This window comes from Scomber japonicus, chromosome 8 (assembly GCF_027409825.1).
Source record: "Scomber japonicus isolate fScoJap1 chromosome 8, fScoJap1.pri, whole genome shotgun sequence".
In the NCBI taxonomy this organism is placed as follows: Eukaryota; Metazoa; Chordata; class Actinopteri; order Scombriformes; family Scombridae; genus Scomber; species Scomber japonicus.
This window is the reverse complement of record NC_070585.1, coordinates 7,724,212-7,742,708: the sequence shown is the minus strand read 5'-3', so window position 1 is coordinate 7,742,708 and position 18,497 is coordinate 7,724,212. Positions and strand designations below refer to the sequence as shown.

Below are 18,497 nucleotides of genomic sequence, written 5' to 3'. Positions count from 1 at the left end.
AAACAATTTTTGGTAAAAATAAAATCTATCAATAATTATCATAAATAAAATCATCACAATGACTTTTACATGACATTATATTGCACAATTATAAGCCGTAACAAGAATCACAGAACAGAACAAGTGTTGTTGCTCAGGTTGTGTGTAGGAGGAATGTTCAGAGGTTCGTGGGCAGTCACACTCACATATATACACACACACACACACACACACACACATACATACATACACACACATACATAGGTTGCCTTTGGAGTAACAGGCAACATAGAATCTGAACTTTAACTGTCTTTTGCTGCATTTAATCGAGGTCTATAGATTATCAGCTAGAACATGATGACCAAACAATCAAGTGGTTTATTTTGACAAAACTGGTTACTCTGCCTTGTAATCTATAGACCGTCATGATTTACACCAAAGATCGAATTTCGAAATGGTTGTGGTACAGATCTGACGTTTCAGTGCTAATGAAAAAAAAAAAGAAAGAAAGTGGGTCACATGATGTCAAAAATACCATTTGTTCATGTGGGAATGTGGGAATGTTGTACAAATGTGATGTCTCTACTTAAGACAGCTGTCTGAACGGGAAGATTCTGGTGGTTTCTCCCTCGTTCAGACAGGCAAAGTTTAGATCTGCACCGCAACAAAAGTCAAACTGCAGCAGCCGCCCCCCCACCCCTCGACCCCCAACCCCCCACTTCCAGTCTGGTGTCAAACCCGGTTTTTCATCATTTCACAGCAAAGTTCTACCGACAGATGGGCGCGTCTCGAGCTCTGACCGAACGCGGCTGCTTTCTGTCTGAGGTTTTACACCAAAAGGCCTTCTCTCCCTGTCTAGCTTGGCAGTTTATGATTGGTCAGCTACAGAAAGGCCGAAAAATGATGAAACCTGGCAAGAGTCTCGCTCGATTCCACCCCGGAGACTCTGCCTCTGTGTGTGTTGAATGGATGCGGTTTTCAGATGTTGTCCACCTCCGTGCTGAGTTCGGGACACAGTTCCTTGAGTAACATCTCCATCAACACCTAATGAAAGACAAAATGATTATGTTTACAGATGTAGTAACATATTATATTATCAATTCTATGAGATCTGGTTTGATGTGTTGTTCTTACATAGAGAAGATGTTTGTTGGCACTAGCCTCCTGCAGGGCGTTGAAGATCTTGATGATTCCATAGCGAGCGTTCTGCTGGCCAACTAGATTTGCTAGTGCATCTGACATAAAAAGACCATGTTGAAACAAAACAAAGAGGTCAGACGATCCATATTACACAGTGTGGATTAGACAGCTGTTAGGAGGTACGGCTTGTGTGCTACCTGGAATATTGTCAAGTAGTTTCTGTTGAGCTCGTTCTTTAGTTTCACTGCGTTCGGTGTCGGTTCGGACCTTGACGTGCGGTGCCAGCTTCCCGTTGGGCCAGAAGTTGTCCCTGAACACGCTGATGTAACACACCAACATCTGCTCGCAGAAGATCCAGTTTACCGTGTCCCGGATCTGTCTAGAATGGAGGACAGAAGATGTTAGCGTCATAGATGATGAAGTGTTTTGTTGTCTTTTAACAATACACCTGAAGTCACTTATTAGCACAGGCAACATTAATGAATGGAAGGCAATTCCACAATATGTTATTTTCATCCTACTTGAGTAACATTCAAATGAATTACAAGAGATTACGTGTTTGCTGGTACTCATTCACACTTCTGAAAAAGTGACAGTCTCTGAAAGCATAGTTCATTAAAATACTGGCTTCTTAGTACTTACTTGTTGATAGTTCGTCCAAATGTCACCTGAACTAGTGCAATTAGAGTCTTCCTCACCCACTTAAACACTGAGCAGGTAGACAGAGACAAGAAATTGATCAGATGAAGTAATTCACATGCAGTTAGAATTCATGACTGCACCTAGGAGAACTAGAAACTACAGGTTTGTCTCAAAGACAGACCTCTAGTTCCTTAATATAGATCTCTAACTGTTTCTTGAAAGATGCTTTTGATGTGATTGAAAAGACAAGAGCACTCTACTCACTTCCTCTGAGTTCAAAGATCTCTCCTATGAGCATGAAGCAGGGTTCGGCCAGGGCGTCTCTCCTCCCGTCAGCCTCATCACCGTAATCTGACAGGTCGCTGTCATCGTCAGCTTCCTCCTACGAACAGCAATTACACACAGTGCACATTATTCAAATTAGGCTGCAAGACAGTTAAGCTGTCAGTATATTTACCTTAATTACCTTATTGATGTATCGTACAATAACACTAACTATCAACATCATCATGTCTATATACTGACTTATCGTGTGATAACCGTGATCATGTTTTTGACCTCAGTATTGCCACACTTCACATTAGCAGCTAAGAAGCTATTGCATTATTATGCTATTGTATTATCATTACATCAGTGGTATAAAATGACTATAATATCATTTATGGCCATTATTTCTGAGACAATATATCGTCCAGCTAAAGTAGTTATAGTGACAGGCCTATATTTACTGTTGCTTTATTGGCCATGCTTGTGTTCGTACCTCAGTGTGGGAGAAGAAGTCTCCAGGTAGCCTCTCCAGGAATGAAGCCAGAGAGAAGGACGACTTCTTCTGAATGGACATCACCTTCAAACATTGAACAAGATATCATCACTATACAACATACTGAGACATAACAGCACTCTAATAAGTGAGTGGACAACCTCATCTGGACAAATATAACCTTCAGGAAGATCTCAAACATTGTATCATTGCTGTAAATCCATCAACATACCCACACTGTAAAGTATTATTAATGTATATCTGCTGCTGTGTATATCATTCAATTATAAGAGTGGTGGGGACCAAACTCTGTCAGTGTAATTGCTGTGTTCTGTCATTGAAGCTGCACGGAAATATCAAAATATGATAAACTAATTATCTGATGTCAGTTTTATCTATAATTTCATTGTTGGTATCTGGTGTGATTTGTTTCCACTGGGTAATGAAATTCACTGGTTTGTAAGTTGCAGTGAGTGTTGGTGTAAGCAGTAGGAAGGGTATTTATCAGGAGAGTTTGCCAGGGGAAAAACACTCAAGTTTTAATGCGTCGTCATGTTTTTGAGTTTAGAGCCATTCAATTAATAATGAATGGGAAACTGACTGTGTACATGTTTTACTATTTCCCTTAGCTGCTGCTTTAACGTGTGTACGCTTAATCATGAAGTCTGCTGGAAGGAATTTCAAAGCCTCAACTCTCAAAACAAGGCGTGTTCATTTTAATGTATATATAAATATTAATATGTAGAAGCTCTGAGGAGGAAGGAAGAAGTTTTATTCTGAATTCTACATGTTTGTATGACATTATGACAATTATATATTCATATTTGAAATGTAGGTATGAGAAATGAGTTACTTTGAGGTGCTCTGGCGACGGGCTGAGGAACGCGTAGAGAGCCTCTGACTGGCACAATCGCTCATCTGTCAGTAGACGCTACACACACACACACACACACACACACACACACACACACACACACACACACACACACACACACACACACACACACACACACACACACACACACACACACACACACACACACACACACACACACACACACACACAGAGTTGAAGTCATCATCAATGTTGTTTAACTGAGATTATAAACCAGGAGGAAGCAGTGTGAGCATTGAGCTGGGTTAACTTAAGTATCCAATCGAATTCAATATTAACTTAACTTAACGTTTATTTAAAGAACATCACACAGGGCTCAATTACTTTAACCTAACTGTGAACACTAGTTTTCACACACCCAATCAGAAAACTCAAAATGTGAAATCATTTTTCATAAATCACAACTTCCCTTTTCTTTTCCTGTATTTCCTAACGCCTGCAGAGGACGCAGGCCTGCTTGGTAATCACTACTCTAATTATTTTCAATTTGTGTAGCTTTATGTTACAATTTGAGTTTTGCTCTTGTCAAGTTAGTAGTAATAGTAATTGGGCGTAGTGTAGTTTTACAGTGTGTTTACCTGTAGAAAGGCATTGAGCTGTGTTTTGCTCTTGTCTAAAAACTTCTGGTCGATGGATTTGAAGGGAAGTTTGCTGAGCGATGGTAACTGCAGTTTCTTCAACGATGGAAAACACTGAGACAAGAGACAGAGATTGAAATGTAGAAATACACATTACATTCTAGATAATACAGTATAGAACATTAACAAATACAGAATATATATTTAATTACTTCTGCCATCAGATTGAATCTAAAACCACTTTACAGTGATACAGTGAATTCATTTAATCACAAAGAGAGTCTGGAAATGCTTCATCATTCAGCATCAAATCAATAGACTGTGACATTTCATCTTTCTTCTGTGTGCTGTATAAAGAGTTTCTTCCCTGATGCTGCAGTGACACACACTGCGGGGTTGAAACAGTAGAACAGCACGACGACAGCTAAGATAAGAAAACATATCCGTACATATGCAGCTCTGCTGTTAGGTTACCTCTGTGAGTTTGCGGTGCAACATCTGGAATTCGGTGAGTTTCCTCTGGACGTTCCAGCGACTGTTGGCCGTCTCCTCTCCTTCTACCAGGCTCACACACACACTGTAAGAAGCTAAAGTCTCGCCGCCTTCTTCTGTAGCCTGAAACACACACACACACACACACACACACACACACAATAGCTTCATACACCAGATTTACCAACAGCCTTGCCTGCTGCATCAGGCTGTAACAAGGTTAAAGTTACGTGGCGCTAACGTAACGTTTATCTGTCTGTAGCTCGCACCGACTTGAGTGATGTCATGAGACTTTCTGGTTACATGATCTGTCTATTTAGGGTTTTGCATGTGTTGCTGCACTTAATTGAGCTCGAATGCACTTTTCTTGTCGCCATGAAATCATCTCAACATTTAGTTACTGCAGCGAGAGGGGCATATGACAGTGGGGGAGTTAATTACCTCAGCAAAAAAAATATTAACCAACCAGTATGCAGTGTGCTCATTAAACATCTTCAGGAGAAATGCTTCACATATTGAGGTTTTTTTTTTAATCTGGGCTGCATGACTCACATCTGATTTGCTTGCACAATCTCATTTGATGCACATAAGAGAAAATATATATTTTGTCTCAGTTACGTGTGGACTGGAGGCACATCACGCTTTGCTGTTAATGAGGTCAAACGCATCCCTGCACACTTCTGTTAAACAGGTTAACTTAAATCTAATTTCGTGTCTTTTCGGCTCTATCTGATTACAGTCCGACTCAGCTGCAAGCACGCTGATGCCAAGTGGAAAGAAGGGTCATCAGATCACTCGAAAAGGCCTTTAAGTTCTCAGCATTTGTAGAATGAGCCGTCTACTGTTTTCATGTTTTTTTAATTGAATTACATTTAAAAATCATCACCTCAGCAGTAGTGATAGTAGCCCTCCATTGCCCCAGGTTTTCACACCACCAGTCAGTCCTGGTTATATGTTGCTGGAGTTCGCTGTGTTCTCTCTCCATGGCTCCTATCTCCTCCTTTAGTTTGCTCACTATCTACAAACACACACACACACACACACACACAAGATTTAGAGTTAAACAAGTTAACCACAATTACATGAAGAAATGACATTAAGATGAATAACAGATGTGTGGCGGGTTTTCTTTCATGTTAGCTATTAAAAAAAGATAAATCATTATTATTGTTGTATTATGGGTGTGTGTTTTATTGTTTTTGTATTAAAGCAAAAAACTTCAATACATATATTTGTGGAAAAAAAAGATAAATAAATGTAGAACAGCAGCCCTACAGAGGGTTTTTAACAAATCAGGTGTTTATTAGAGGATTTTGTCACATTGCACTTCAACCACTAAATAGGTCAAATTCAGGGCACCGTGCTCAAGAATCTGGATGTATATGTTACAGGTGCAATGTGTAGCATTTAAAAAAATCTAGTGGTGAAGTTGCAGATTGCAACCAAATGAATATGGTGGTCCTGAAACCCACAAATAGCTAGAACCTAGCAAGCCTCGAAACTAGAAAACTACAATTCTAGACAAACTCTAGAGCCAGTGTTTGGTTTGTCCATTGTGGGCTACTGTAGAAACATGGCGGTGCAACATGGAAGGCTCCATGGAAGAGGACCCGCTCCCTATGTAGATATAAAGGTTTCATTGTGATGTAACAAAAACACAATGACTCTTATCTTCAAATGATTATACACTAATTAAAACATATTTATATTATATTCCATTTCTGCCAAGTCCTTTCTGCTAGATGCCACTAAATTCTACACACTGCACCTTTAACTCATTTGGATCATGTGTTTGTGTTTTATGGCACCTGCTCCGTTTCATCAAACTTGCTTGTATGTATTACCTTTTTGTCCGGTTTGGGTGCGTTCTGAATGGAGCCCAGGGCCTGTCGCTTGTACTCCAGTTTGTCGTAGAGTAGTCGGAGTTTAGTGGCGGCGTAGCTGACCTGCTCATTGATTCCTTTACTGCCCTCGTCACCCACCTCCTCTCCTGCATCTAGACCCTGACACTACACACAGGGATATGAAATACGCATTTAGAAAGATACGCGATGCAGATGTGTTCAAACATGCAAAAACAGGTGAATAAAAGTGACATATTCAAACATTGGAACATTCAGAAGTTAGTGTCTGACCCCTTCCTCCTTTTCCTCGGTGCTACACTGTGATTGGCTGTTCTGCTCGTCTCGTTTGATCAGCCTATCGTAGAGATCCGAAACAAGGAAGGAGGGGTAGTAACGCTCTCTCATCGTCTCAGCCACCTAGAAATTGTACAACAGTCATTGTAGAACATATTGACACTGTAGACCATAAGCATACAGTTATTACTTACACCTCTGGTGACCTTTAATAAGGAAAGTCCTTTGTTTCTATTTAGCACCTCTGTTCCCACATATTCTCTACTCCAGCCACAGTCAGTTAGTTAGAAGCAAAAAGCAGTAGTTACCTGTTCCTGTAGTCTGACAAAGACTTGTGTTCCTCTGTTCCCCACCAGACTCTGTTGGATCTCCTTGAGGAGGAACTTCTCCACTGGAATCTCCCTGCCCTCTACAAAGAACTTCTGGTAGATTTCCCCAACGATTTGGGGCACCTCATTCTGTCAAACAAAGAAATAAAACCACTTTTTCATGTGTGCAGCACTACAAAACACTCTTATATGTTGTGTGAAAACAACACCCTGCTCCACACTGCTACAGAAGTAGGAAAACATCATCATCACTCATTACTTACTATACTACTGTTCCTATAATACCATACACTATTAGCACTGTGGGATAAACCCTCTGGAATGTGTGCCGGTCACCTTGTTGGCAGTTTTCAGGGTCTCCACCAGTTCCCAGAAGCTTATCAGAGCTCTCTTATCAACTCTTTCCATGTAAACTCTGAAATGCTCCCTGTAGCCAGGATTACACATGATGTCATCAAACTGGAGGATCTGGCAAAGAGGGAAAAAAAGACCAAAGCCGTGTTAATGTCTGACAAGAAATAAGTCATACGGTTTAGAGAAATGTCAGAGAAGTGTTTCGTTGAGTCGACTGTTAAAGCATTAAATATCAGACATAAAGTTCTACTGTGGTTTTCAGTCATTTAGCATGTTGACACACATATTTTCAACCACAATTCACACCAGCGTTACCTTCTGACTTTGGGGATCATCGCTGTCATCACCGCCTCCTTCCTCGTTATTCTCATAGTTCGGTCCACCGAGTAGGCGGATCCGTTTCTCGCACTGTTTCTTAGCAACGGTCAGCTGATTGATGTATCGTTTCATATCTCTGGCCCTCAGCAGGTCGGCCTTCATTGCTGCTGACTCTTTACCTTTTCGCTCTAAGAGAGAGAGAAAACAAAGTGTGAGCCAGATTTGGTCACATAGTAGCAGCACAACTAGCTGTGGTAAGTTCACAACATATAACTGAATGAACATTCTTGTAATTTATATGTTCTAAAAACTTAATAATTCAGGTTATAAATCTAAAATGAGTCCTAACTTGTATATGTTGGGAAATTAACCTAGTTAGCATAATCAGCATTAATTAGCATGATCACCTATATGGACAATATTTAGGCAACTGCTTGGCCAATTTGGACAATATTGGAGTAGTTTCTGGGGTTGAGGACACTGAATCCATTTCTGACAATTCAAAACCAGAAATGGACAATGTTACTACTCCTGGTTTTCGAAAATGTCAGAAATGGATTCAGCATCCTAAATAACCCCTGAAGACCACCCCAATATTGTCCAATCATTGCTCAATGATTTCCCCTGTGGGTGATCATACCAATTAATGCTAATAAGGCTATCTATCCTAATTGCCCAACATATGCAAGTTAGCATCTGATGGTATCTAAATGCTGGGGATCCATACTACACATCTCAGACATAAAACTATAGGGTACTCAACATTACCAGGTTAACAATAGGGCTGTATGGGCTGTCAAAAACGTCACCAGCAAACAAGAAAGCATTTTTATATAGTGTTACTTTACCTTTCTGCTTCTTGAGCTGAGGCAGGCTGCTGATGGTGGTGGCATGAATAATCTCTACCACTATCTGATACCTACAGAGACAGAAAATCAATCAATAGAATAAAAAAATGGTCATCTTGGGATGAATACAAGTGAAATGAAAAGTCACAATGGGAAAAAATGAGAGAATTCTGTACCACATGCAACATACAGTACATTATGTAAATAAGGTGGTAACTATAGTAACAGGGTTGATAAAAATACATCAATAACAAGTCTGAACTGAGCTTACGTTCGTCAGACTAACAAGACAATATAGCAGTATCATGTCCATGCCGCATTTAGATCTAGTATACTGCCGCAGAGACACTGTCTGTTCCCATGGTAACCCCAGAGCAGCAAATAGTAGTTAACACTGTCTGGTTAACATGTTTGTTTATATATAGATTGTGGTTCGTTTAAGGATGTGTATGTAAGGGTTAGGGTTAATAAAGCAGTGCAGTGCAGTATGTGTGTGTGTGTGTGTGTGTGTGTGTGTGTGTGTGTGTGTGTGTGTGTGTGTGTGTGTGTGCTGTAAAGTGTGTGTCATGCCTGAGTTGTTTGAGGAAATTGACATCAGCAGAGGTTGATATCAGTTTGATGAAGTCTTCATAGGAGGCAGCGTAGGTGTATGCTTTCTTCTGCTGCTCAGCCTGCTGCTCCCTCTGCTCCAGCTGAGACAACAGCATCCTGTTTATGGAGTCTGGATCGCTGAGCACCTCCACCAAAGGCTTCAACACTGGAGCACACACACACACACAAAAACAAATACAAACACAACGATATGAAGGTATATGTAAACATCAACCGCTTGAACGTACTGCTGTTACATTCCAAAGTAAACAAAAGATACACAGACGCGCAGAAAATGTGCGCAAAATACACATAAACACACATCACATGTGAGTCAATATGTACAGACAGATATAAGCAGTCTCTCTGCATTTCCATCCACAACATTACACTTGAAGCTCAACTGGAATAGATAGAAAACAGCTAAATAGATCTGCACTGTATGCCTCTGAGCTGAAAATGAAGGCTGGAGTCACACTGATATCTTGTCATCCATGGGTTGTTATTTTTAGCAATTGAACATATTCAGACAGTTATAGACCCCCCCACACACACAAAGAGAGAGCAGAGGAATAAGATAAAGAACTCAACTGTCACTGTAATAATAGATAATACAGTCGCTGCTTAGATCTTAACATGATAGGATGATACATTTTAGTCCCATTCAGTCCAATGCAAGAACACAACCTAGATGTTCTATTACTGTTTACTGCAGAACAATTGGAGCAGCTGACTGGAATCAGTAGTGAGAAGCTGCTACTTAGTGTTGTAGTGTACTGCCGACCTGTCATGACATTTGTTGGACGATATATTGTCTCAGAAATAATGGAATAAATGATACTATCGTCATTTGAAGATCATTTTATCATTGTGTCATTATCGTGACAGGCCTAGTGTACTAGTGTTTCAGTGTAGAGAACAATAATCCTAATGAATAAACCACAGCCAGTTGTGAGATATTACTGAAATATGATCTATTTATACCTGTGTTTGATTAATAAAAATAGAGCACATTTTCAGTGTTGAGGCATTTCATTCTTTGGCATTTATTATAACTACAGCTATCCGGGCCTCCAGAGTCCTACTGGTGTCAAAAGCTGCTGGTAAATTAACACACACATGTGGCTTCCAGGGTCCCAGTATGAGGCATGCTTGCTCTCTAGCATGGTTTATTGGGATGTGAGCTTTATTAATTCTAGCTGTGCTCCTCCTGCTCTGACAAGAAACATGTCCACTGTGAAAAAAGGCTGATTGATTGAACTGATACAAAACAAAAGTACAGGTGACACACATACACCTGAACAATGACCACATAAACCCATAACCCCCTAACCCTCGAACCATATGACAGATTAAAAAAAGAAATTTATATTGTACATATTCTTTCTCATTCCCTAAATGTGGAAAAAAATACAAATACAAATAGCAAAACAGAGAGGTTTACCTTAATCACAAATGCATTATGATTTCATTTACCTCAACTTTTACATCCATCATCAATGTTTAATTTTGACAGACCTTTTCACTATTTTCACCATTTTCACTTGTCACTGCAGGTGTATCTAATAACATTAACAGTGGCTCCATCCCATGAGTGTCTGCAAAACCACACCCTAATAATACCACAGCTTTGTAACTAGAGCGCTGAAATTGAATGCGGCTGCCACTAATGCCATTAATTACAACTGCGCTCTTCCTGATATCATATCAGTAAATGATCAATCTGTTATTTCCCCACTTATGTCTCTGGAAACAATTCCTAAGATTGATAGTTGATTGCATGTATCTTGGTCTTTTATTTATCTGATGACTGTAGTAGTTAAGATATCATCAACTGTTCCAAACATAAGTCAAGTATAGTGTCATATGTAGTAGATGTAAACACACACACATATACACAATGAGTACCTTTAGTAGTGATGACTTCTGTGAGGCAGCAGCGTAGTGTATGTGACTTGGCATCCTTTTGTGGCAGCAGACATAGCAGCAGTATTCTGGCTACACAGCGGAGGAAGGCCAGCTCCGAGTCCGGACTGACCAAACAGGGGTGGAGAGGAAACGGCCGAGATCCCTCGTCTGGTCTGTTGACGCACCGAAAAGACACGGGTTACATGTGAGAAACGAACCGAACCAAATTTGAAACCCTGTTCTGGGGAAGAAGATAAAGATGCCAGATGATATTATAGAAGACACAGATAAGACGGATAAAAAGCGCCACTGTGGTTCATGCTTGAGTTGCGTCACATCTTCACCCTTTTAAGCTTCCGTAACCTCGCCTGAAAGAGACACTCTGCTGCTACACTGATTGCTCCGAGCCCACTGGAGACGAGGGAGGCCAGACATTTCTATAGTGTGATAAAATCAGAAGTCTTGCCTGACTTGCCAAGATAATGAAACCAGATAATGCGTAAATTATCACACTGTCTGCTCTTTTCTATGTGTGTGTGCGTGTGTGTGTGTGTAAGTGTGCCTGGCAGATGCTGGCTGGAGACCTTTTAAACAACAGTGAGTCAGAGCTCTGTGCAAAGGAAGTGCTAAGAGGTTTTATGAGGACCGACATTACAGCACCAGCTTCCCCTTAAATTATTTTTTTTGGGAGGGGGAGGGGGTGATAATGCAGCTTTAACTGTTTACAACTACATTATATGTGTTTGCGTACCTTGCAGACGCAGCCTTGAGGTCAGTGAAATGTGTGTGTAGGATCCGGATGCTGTCGTAACACACCACGTTGACTAGATCGATGTCGGCGAGCCGGGATCTCAATTGGCCAATCATTTGCCACCAGTCTTCTGACAGCATGGAGTACAACTGGCCCTCATCTCGACTCAACGGGATGTACCAAGACAAGATGTAGTCTCTGTAGGCGTAGTCGAACACTGGACAGAGGAAAAGAGAGTGCTTTCAAGTTGCTTTCTTATATTGGAATACCTCTACAGACAGACAGCTGTGGTAAATAAGAGTTATGAATACTTCTTCACATTACAACATAAATCATTTCTAAGAAACATTTGGCTTATTTTATCCCTTCTTTAAAGACGATGGTGAATTCTATCTCCCTGTTACCAAATAGCTGCAGAGATTTATAAACTAGTAGAGCTGACCAGGCTGGTTTTATTGTGAACATAACGAGAACACTGGTGCACCTGTAGGAAACCCACACATTCATTTATACAATTCACATGGAAACTCCACACAAAGAGTCAAGTGTAGGACCCTGTTGCTATGACGCAACACTGCTAATGACTAAGTTTCCATTTATAAGGAAATGAAATCCAAGTTTCTTCAGCTTTTACTGCTTGTTCAAACAGTGTAGCTCCGGCTTTCAAGAAATATCCAGCTTCAAGTTTGGTCTCCAGAGTGTTGTTAAATCTGTGGGCAAAATATTAATGTTTCCCATCATGGCTACTAAACTTAGCAACACCTTACGCCTTTAACATTTATACTGCACAAGATGCAAAAGCACAGCAAAAGAAGACATTTCAGTTTCATGCACAGCTGTGTATCAAAGAGGAAATTGAACTGTGAACTTTCATTAACTTCATAGGCTACAGATTCTAATTCAGATTAGCTTTGAAGGGACGAGTACCGCCCGTCGCTTTGAATCATAACTAAAAAGGGAAATTCCATGAAAGCTGTGAATCAAATCAATCTCGTCTTTTTTGATCTGCTAAATTAAGAAAATATCTTTGGCCTTTCAACTATGAGGGATCTTAACATGTTTACAAGGATGATTAAAGAAGGGGTGCGGTCAGCGGCATCACAAGTGACATGAGTGTTAAAGCGGTCTAGGGAGTTATGATGATCTGATCTGAGCTGGTTTACAGTGGTAATATACATTGTCGTTATGTATAGTATGACGCCAATGTACCATCTGCCAGATGAACCTCGTTTTCTCTCGTAAAATACATCGACAGCCATCTCCGGCTGGGCTTCCATCAACCTTTTTAACCCCCTTTTTTAACCTTTACCACACAATCATTTCATTGGTTGCTCTTTGTTTATTAAAGTGCATTTCTACTTAAAAACAGCTTTTCATTCCGTCCGCATCGTCATACTCGCTCAGACGCTCTCAACAACCTTTTTATTTATTGTGCTGAGAATCTTTAAAGAAACCCGGAGACGTGCTTCTAAGTTTAAAAGCGCAGAGTCAGACTGGACTCACTCTGATAGATGACTACTCTCAAAGCCCTCAAGACTTACTCTAAATCCACTTGGTCTTGTTTTTGATTGTATACCAGTAAACTCACTATTTTGACATAATGTAATTTGGTCTGATTCATTTTATTAGTACAGTAGTGGGTGTGGTTTGAGATGGTTGGAGAGCCTTTATGTGTATGTCCATGCTGACTGCTTTGTGTCATTGGATTGTTTCATCTGTTATCATGTATTATTATGCATTGTTTTATTGTTGAAACATTATTCTATCTATCTATTCAACTTTGAAAAATAAAGTTCAGGGTTTTATCCAGTTTTCCCGCTACATCTGTTGGGGACCTACTAAGTGGGAAACATCCAGACATTCCGAGGATAATTCTCTGATAGTAGACTAAATCCAATTTTTATATTAGCAGATAATTTGTGATTATTCATTCTTGATTTGATTTTCTAAACCAATAAAAATCTTAATATGAAAGTAGTTGGCAAACTAGGAAAGTGGTATCATCAACAACCACAATAATCTTATCATGACAGATAATCTGGAAAGTTAATGCCCTAAACTTGAGTGAGATTCTTAATAAAATCAAATAAAAAAACAGCTAATAATGAAATCATGAACTTGTATCAAACTATGACTAAAAAACCCTTTTTTAAAACACTTGAGAGAGCATGTGCAAATATACACCCTCGCTGTAAATCCTGGGGCCATCTGTTACTTGGCAGCTCGACATATTGTTCGACTAACTGTGTGTGGGTGTGTGTGTGTGTGTGTTTCATGACCGGGACGTTCTACTGTTGTAATCTGCTGTGAGTGGGAGGGATCAGTGCCCGGTCATGATGACTGATTGAGAGACAGAGCTCCATCAGTCAGCAGTTTTCACATAAACAGAAGTTTAAAGACACAACACTCACTCAGGGTGAAATGAGGGCTGATTTTTGAAGGATGTGTGAACTGATTTTTTAATCTCATTCTCTCATTTTCTTTGGGAACTTTACAGCGAGCAGTAGATTGTGATTTTAGGACACTTATTCAGCGGTTTTGCATCACCACTGTCACAGATTGTGTTGCATAATTTTAATTAACATATCTGTTATTGCCTCATATTGCCTCATATGTGTAGTTATCATATCATCATGAATATTTATGAAGATTTATTTATTGCAAAAGCACCCCGCAATATCATGAGTATTAGACAGCATGTAGGGAGTGGATCCAACACAGCTGTCTAATTAAAACCTAAACCCTTCTGCACGCTTCTACTGATCAATGTGATCATGCATCTTTTTGTCTTTAAGATTATATCAAAGACATCAATTTGCAAATGTTGTTTTTTTTAAAAATATAGTCACATTTGGCTCTGTTTGGTAATGTGATCCACTTTAGGAATCCGCAGAAATAGATTCATATGCATGTTACAAAAACGTATGAACACCTAGGAAGATCTCAAAGCAGAAAGGTGATGCGTTACCTTCCTTCATGGTTTTGTCCACATTGTGTGACACCACCACCCTCCTGCTCTGGCTTGACTCCTGAGCTGGCACCATGAAACGAGCCTGAAAAACAACAACAGGAGCGTCAGATCACTTGTCTGCACGTCAATCACAGCAATGAGGATGACAGCATGAAAAAAAAAGAAGCAGGAAATGTTGAGCAACAGACAGGAAAGGAAGGAAGGCTCCACTAGAAAAAAATGAGTGTTGTGTGTCTAATAAACCTAAATAATCCTGACAGAAAAAAAAACGACAGCCCAAATTTGTCATCAATCCTACAGCATCGACCAGACAAATGCTTGTGACGAATATTCCTTCACTGTCAGCATCAATAAGTCATCAGCACACAGAGGCCGACAAACACTGCTGACGGCAAGACACCGACCGGTTGCAAGGACACAATCGCTTTCCTTGAAGAATATATCAACCCACGTACCCCTGTGTTTATGTGTGTGTGTGTGTGTTTTAAAGTGTGTCTAAATCCAGCAGCATGACTTTACCTCATCTATTATGGAACAAAACAGCGAGGATCTGAGGGCACGCAGAGAGGATGAGCGAGGGAGGGAAGATGGGGAGGAAAATAATTGAGTGAAACAAAAAAAAAAGGATGAAATAGTCCTGAGGAGCGAAGGAGGATAGTTAAGGGTGCTAAAATAATCATACACAGATGTCCGCCTGTTCGACATTATTTGAGATTTGGGTCACTGGTAAAGTCACATGCACTCCAGTTTGGTTTAATAAAGGTTAGAAATGACAGAGGCAGCATTAAGAAACGGTAGTTTAGCAGTGTCTTGTTTACCAGTGAAATCCAGCAGTACTGAGGAAGTGTGCTGCTGAGTGTGTGCATAAAAAGTGCAGTATACAGCATGTGAGTAATGAAATTGAACACCTCCAGTGCCTTACCATGAGCTTGTTGAAGAACTCCAGCCGAGCAGCTGAATGCCTTCTGTTTCTGTCAAAGCAGCTGACTTTGAGAGGACTCTTCCTGACTAGCAGAACAAAGCTCCCGGCCAGGAAACACAGTAGGGCGAATGACACATAGATGAACAGCTTTAAGAAGAAAGAGGTGAGAGTCAGGCCTCCCCAGGCCAGCTGAAACACTACTGCTGCCACCACGCCCAGGCAAAAAGCCGGGACGAACCGGAACGTAGAGGTGGAGGAGGCAGAGGTGGCATACATGGGTCCCTCCGCTCCTCCGCTGCTGCTACTCCCTCCAGCCTGTGGTGTCGGGGGTGTGTGTGTTGAGGGGGTGGGCATACTGCGACCCCACCATCCATATATGTGTCACCGCTAGTTAGGCTGAAAAGTTGCTCCGAATGTTTGTACGCCGAGTCAGAGAGGTAGGTATACCGTGTACACTGGTGTATACCCTCGACTACAACACTGTCTCCGAGCAGAGGCATCCCCGCTCTGACATCTCCTCACCGGGTCCCGCGCCGCTACGTCTTCCAGGCTCCTAGCATCGGCCCGCCCGGCGGCCACAGGCACGTAGACCCGTCAGCTTAGTCATCCACAGTATGGTAGTCCACACAGCAGAGCAGGGCAGCCGGCTTGTCTCGGAGTGGGCGACAAGGGAAAGGGAGGGAGGGAGGGAGGGGGGTGACAGTCGCTGACAGTCGCCCGGAAAGCAGACAGAAGACAGAGGAGACAGACCTCGGGGATGGACGGATGAATTGAAGGATGTGCGAAGCGACAACCGCCGTCACCTTGGAGACAAATAGGTTGGAAGGGTAGCTTAGTGACTGTTGCTAACCAGGTTTTAGCAGGAAGCAAAACTGGGAAGACAGCACAAGTTACTGTTGTTTACTTTAAAACACAAAAAACTACAAAGCAAATAACGCCGACCTGCTGCACGGTTTTGGTTTGGCTACTGAGGTAACAACAATATCCTAACGACAGCTAGCTAACTAGCTTTCCTGCTAGTGAAGTAACCAGTTCAATAACTAAGCTAATGCTCGCTTACTTACCTATCGTTAAAAAGGTGTAACGTCAACAATACTACATTCTCGCCGTCCTCCTTGTAAAATTAGCATTAGGAGGTTATGCAGTAGTAGGTTAAAACTAGTGTAAAGGCGGCGAAGGAAAAAATATGACAGGTCCCTGAATCCTCGACAGATAAAAAACAAGCAACTGACTGACAATCTCTCTGAACGTGAAGCGGCTGTCAACCAATCAGCGCCGGTGTTAACCTCGGGCGGTGCGCTTGTTTTATGTATTGACATAATCCGAGTGGGCGGTGCGGAGGTTTTCCTAAATGTGTCCGTGGATGCAATGGGAAAACAAACGGGACAACCGGGCATTAAAGGGTTTAAATCCAGCACACACAAAGAGGTAAAGGATCATGCTACGTCTCTCTGACGATCGATTTTTCTTTCAGACATCGGTTTTCTATTAACATATAAAACTGTGTAATTATTTCTTCTGTTTTATCTCTAAAAGCGTCTTTATGCTATAAAGCTGCCATTACGACAGCATTATGGTTGTATATTACAGTCAAAAACCAATTAACACACATTACCCTGGCACACACCCTCATTTATTTGTATGGACTCACAATTCTGGCAATTATTAATCTCTAAAAGCTTCACATTCTCATAGTAAACTACACGAAAACACATACAGTAGCAGTTTATGTCCAAACTTTTGACTGATACTGTATTTTTTCTTGAACTGCACTAACAGTAATCAACGCATTTTGATATATGAGTTTATAATCCATCATAAATGATCAGCAGCAGACCCTACCACGTTTTATATAATAGTAAGACTGATATATTATCTTTTTTTTAGGACTGCTGGCATTCATGGATTAGCAGTATTAACCTTGCAAATGTTTACTTTACACACAAGTGGGAGACAGTCAAAGTCCAAAAACTCCCAATATCCTTCATGTGATTATTATTGTGCTTATGTAGATGGTGTTTACAGTATGTCAAATGTAACTGGACCTGAATGTCGCATAAGACATTTTATTTATGCCATAAAATAATTTTTTGAGATATGAGGGGAATTAGACTTGGTAACATTTAAATCCTAAAGTCTATATAGTAGCGTTACAAAAGGTAATGGTTAAGGTTGAGGTTTAGTCATCTTTGAGGAAGTTACATTTATAGGTAAAGAATTCTCAGTTTCAATTTCCGTCAGTCATTTGGTATCTGGAGTTCATGCAAAGGCAAGTAATGAAACTGAAAAATGCAGTTATTTGACTTTGTAGACCTTTTCAAATGGAGAGAAGGTCTCAATATGACAGAATAATGTCCAATGCCTAGCCCTTCTTTTTGAAATGAATCATCATAAAATATATTGGAGTTTGTTGCTATAAATGTTGATGGTTAACCTCATTACTTAAAGAATGGACCCAGAAATAAGAGATTGCTGTTATAACATCAGACATCAATATGAAATAATTCAGTTTTATTTCTTAAGTGATGGTTATAATTCACATGGCAGAAAAATAGAGCTGGATGTATGTTATGTATTGTTCCAGTAATAATCAGTTGTAAGTGAAAGAGGAAATGTACCAAGTACTGCTCTTTGTTTTAATTAATGGAATGTTTTTATTTTAAAACAGTTCCAGTTCTTATTGCTATCACTTTCACATGACAATGACTCCTTTCACTCCTTCAATCCAATGTTTCTGCTTGTGTTTGTCAAACATGTGGACATCAAATTTCCCTTTTCTCCAGGAAAACACACAGCTGTGTGTAACTGCTACTTCCCCTTCACGTCTCTCAAAAAGGCAATAAGTATCACAAGTGCTGAGTGTGCTCTCTCTGTTGATTAC

The 18,497-nt window shown here is 40.5% G+C and overlaps 1 protein-coding gene across 1 annotated transcript; it reads right to left on the bottom strand.

The window, feature by feature from the left end:
* Window positions 1-689: 689 nt before the first annotated feature.
* Window positions 690-16,829, bottom strand: snx25 (sorting nexin 25). The gene is made up of 22 exons (XM_053323203.1): window positions 16,681-16,829; window positions 15,617-16,419; window positions 14,692-14,776; window positions 11,724-11,940; window positions 10,973-11,145; window positions 9,044-9,230; window positions 8,474-8,544; window positions 7,623-7,813; window positions 7,290-7,421; window positions 6,933-7,082; window positions 6,622-6,747; window positions 6,331-6,495; window positions 5,373-5,504; window positions 4,469-4,609; window positions 3,995-4,108; window positions 3,375-3,452; window positions 2,522-2,605; window positions 2,026-2,143; window positions 1,762-1,828; window positions 1,317-1,498; window positions 1,114-1,214; window positions 690-1,023 (listed from the first exon to the last, which is right to left on the bottom strand). Exons 2-22 carry the CDS (start codon window positions 15,968-15,970, stop codon window positions 958-960), a joined length of 2,934 nt encoding a protein of 977 aa, XP_053179178.1. The 5' UTR covers window positions 15,971-16,419; window positions 16,681-16,829; the 3' UTR covers window positions 690-957.
* Window positions 16,830-18,497: the final 1,668 nt, after the last annotated feature.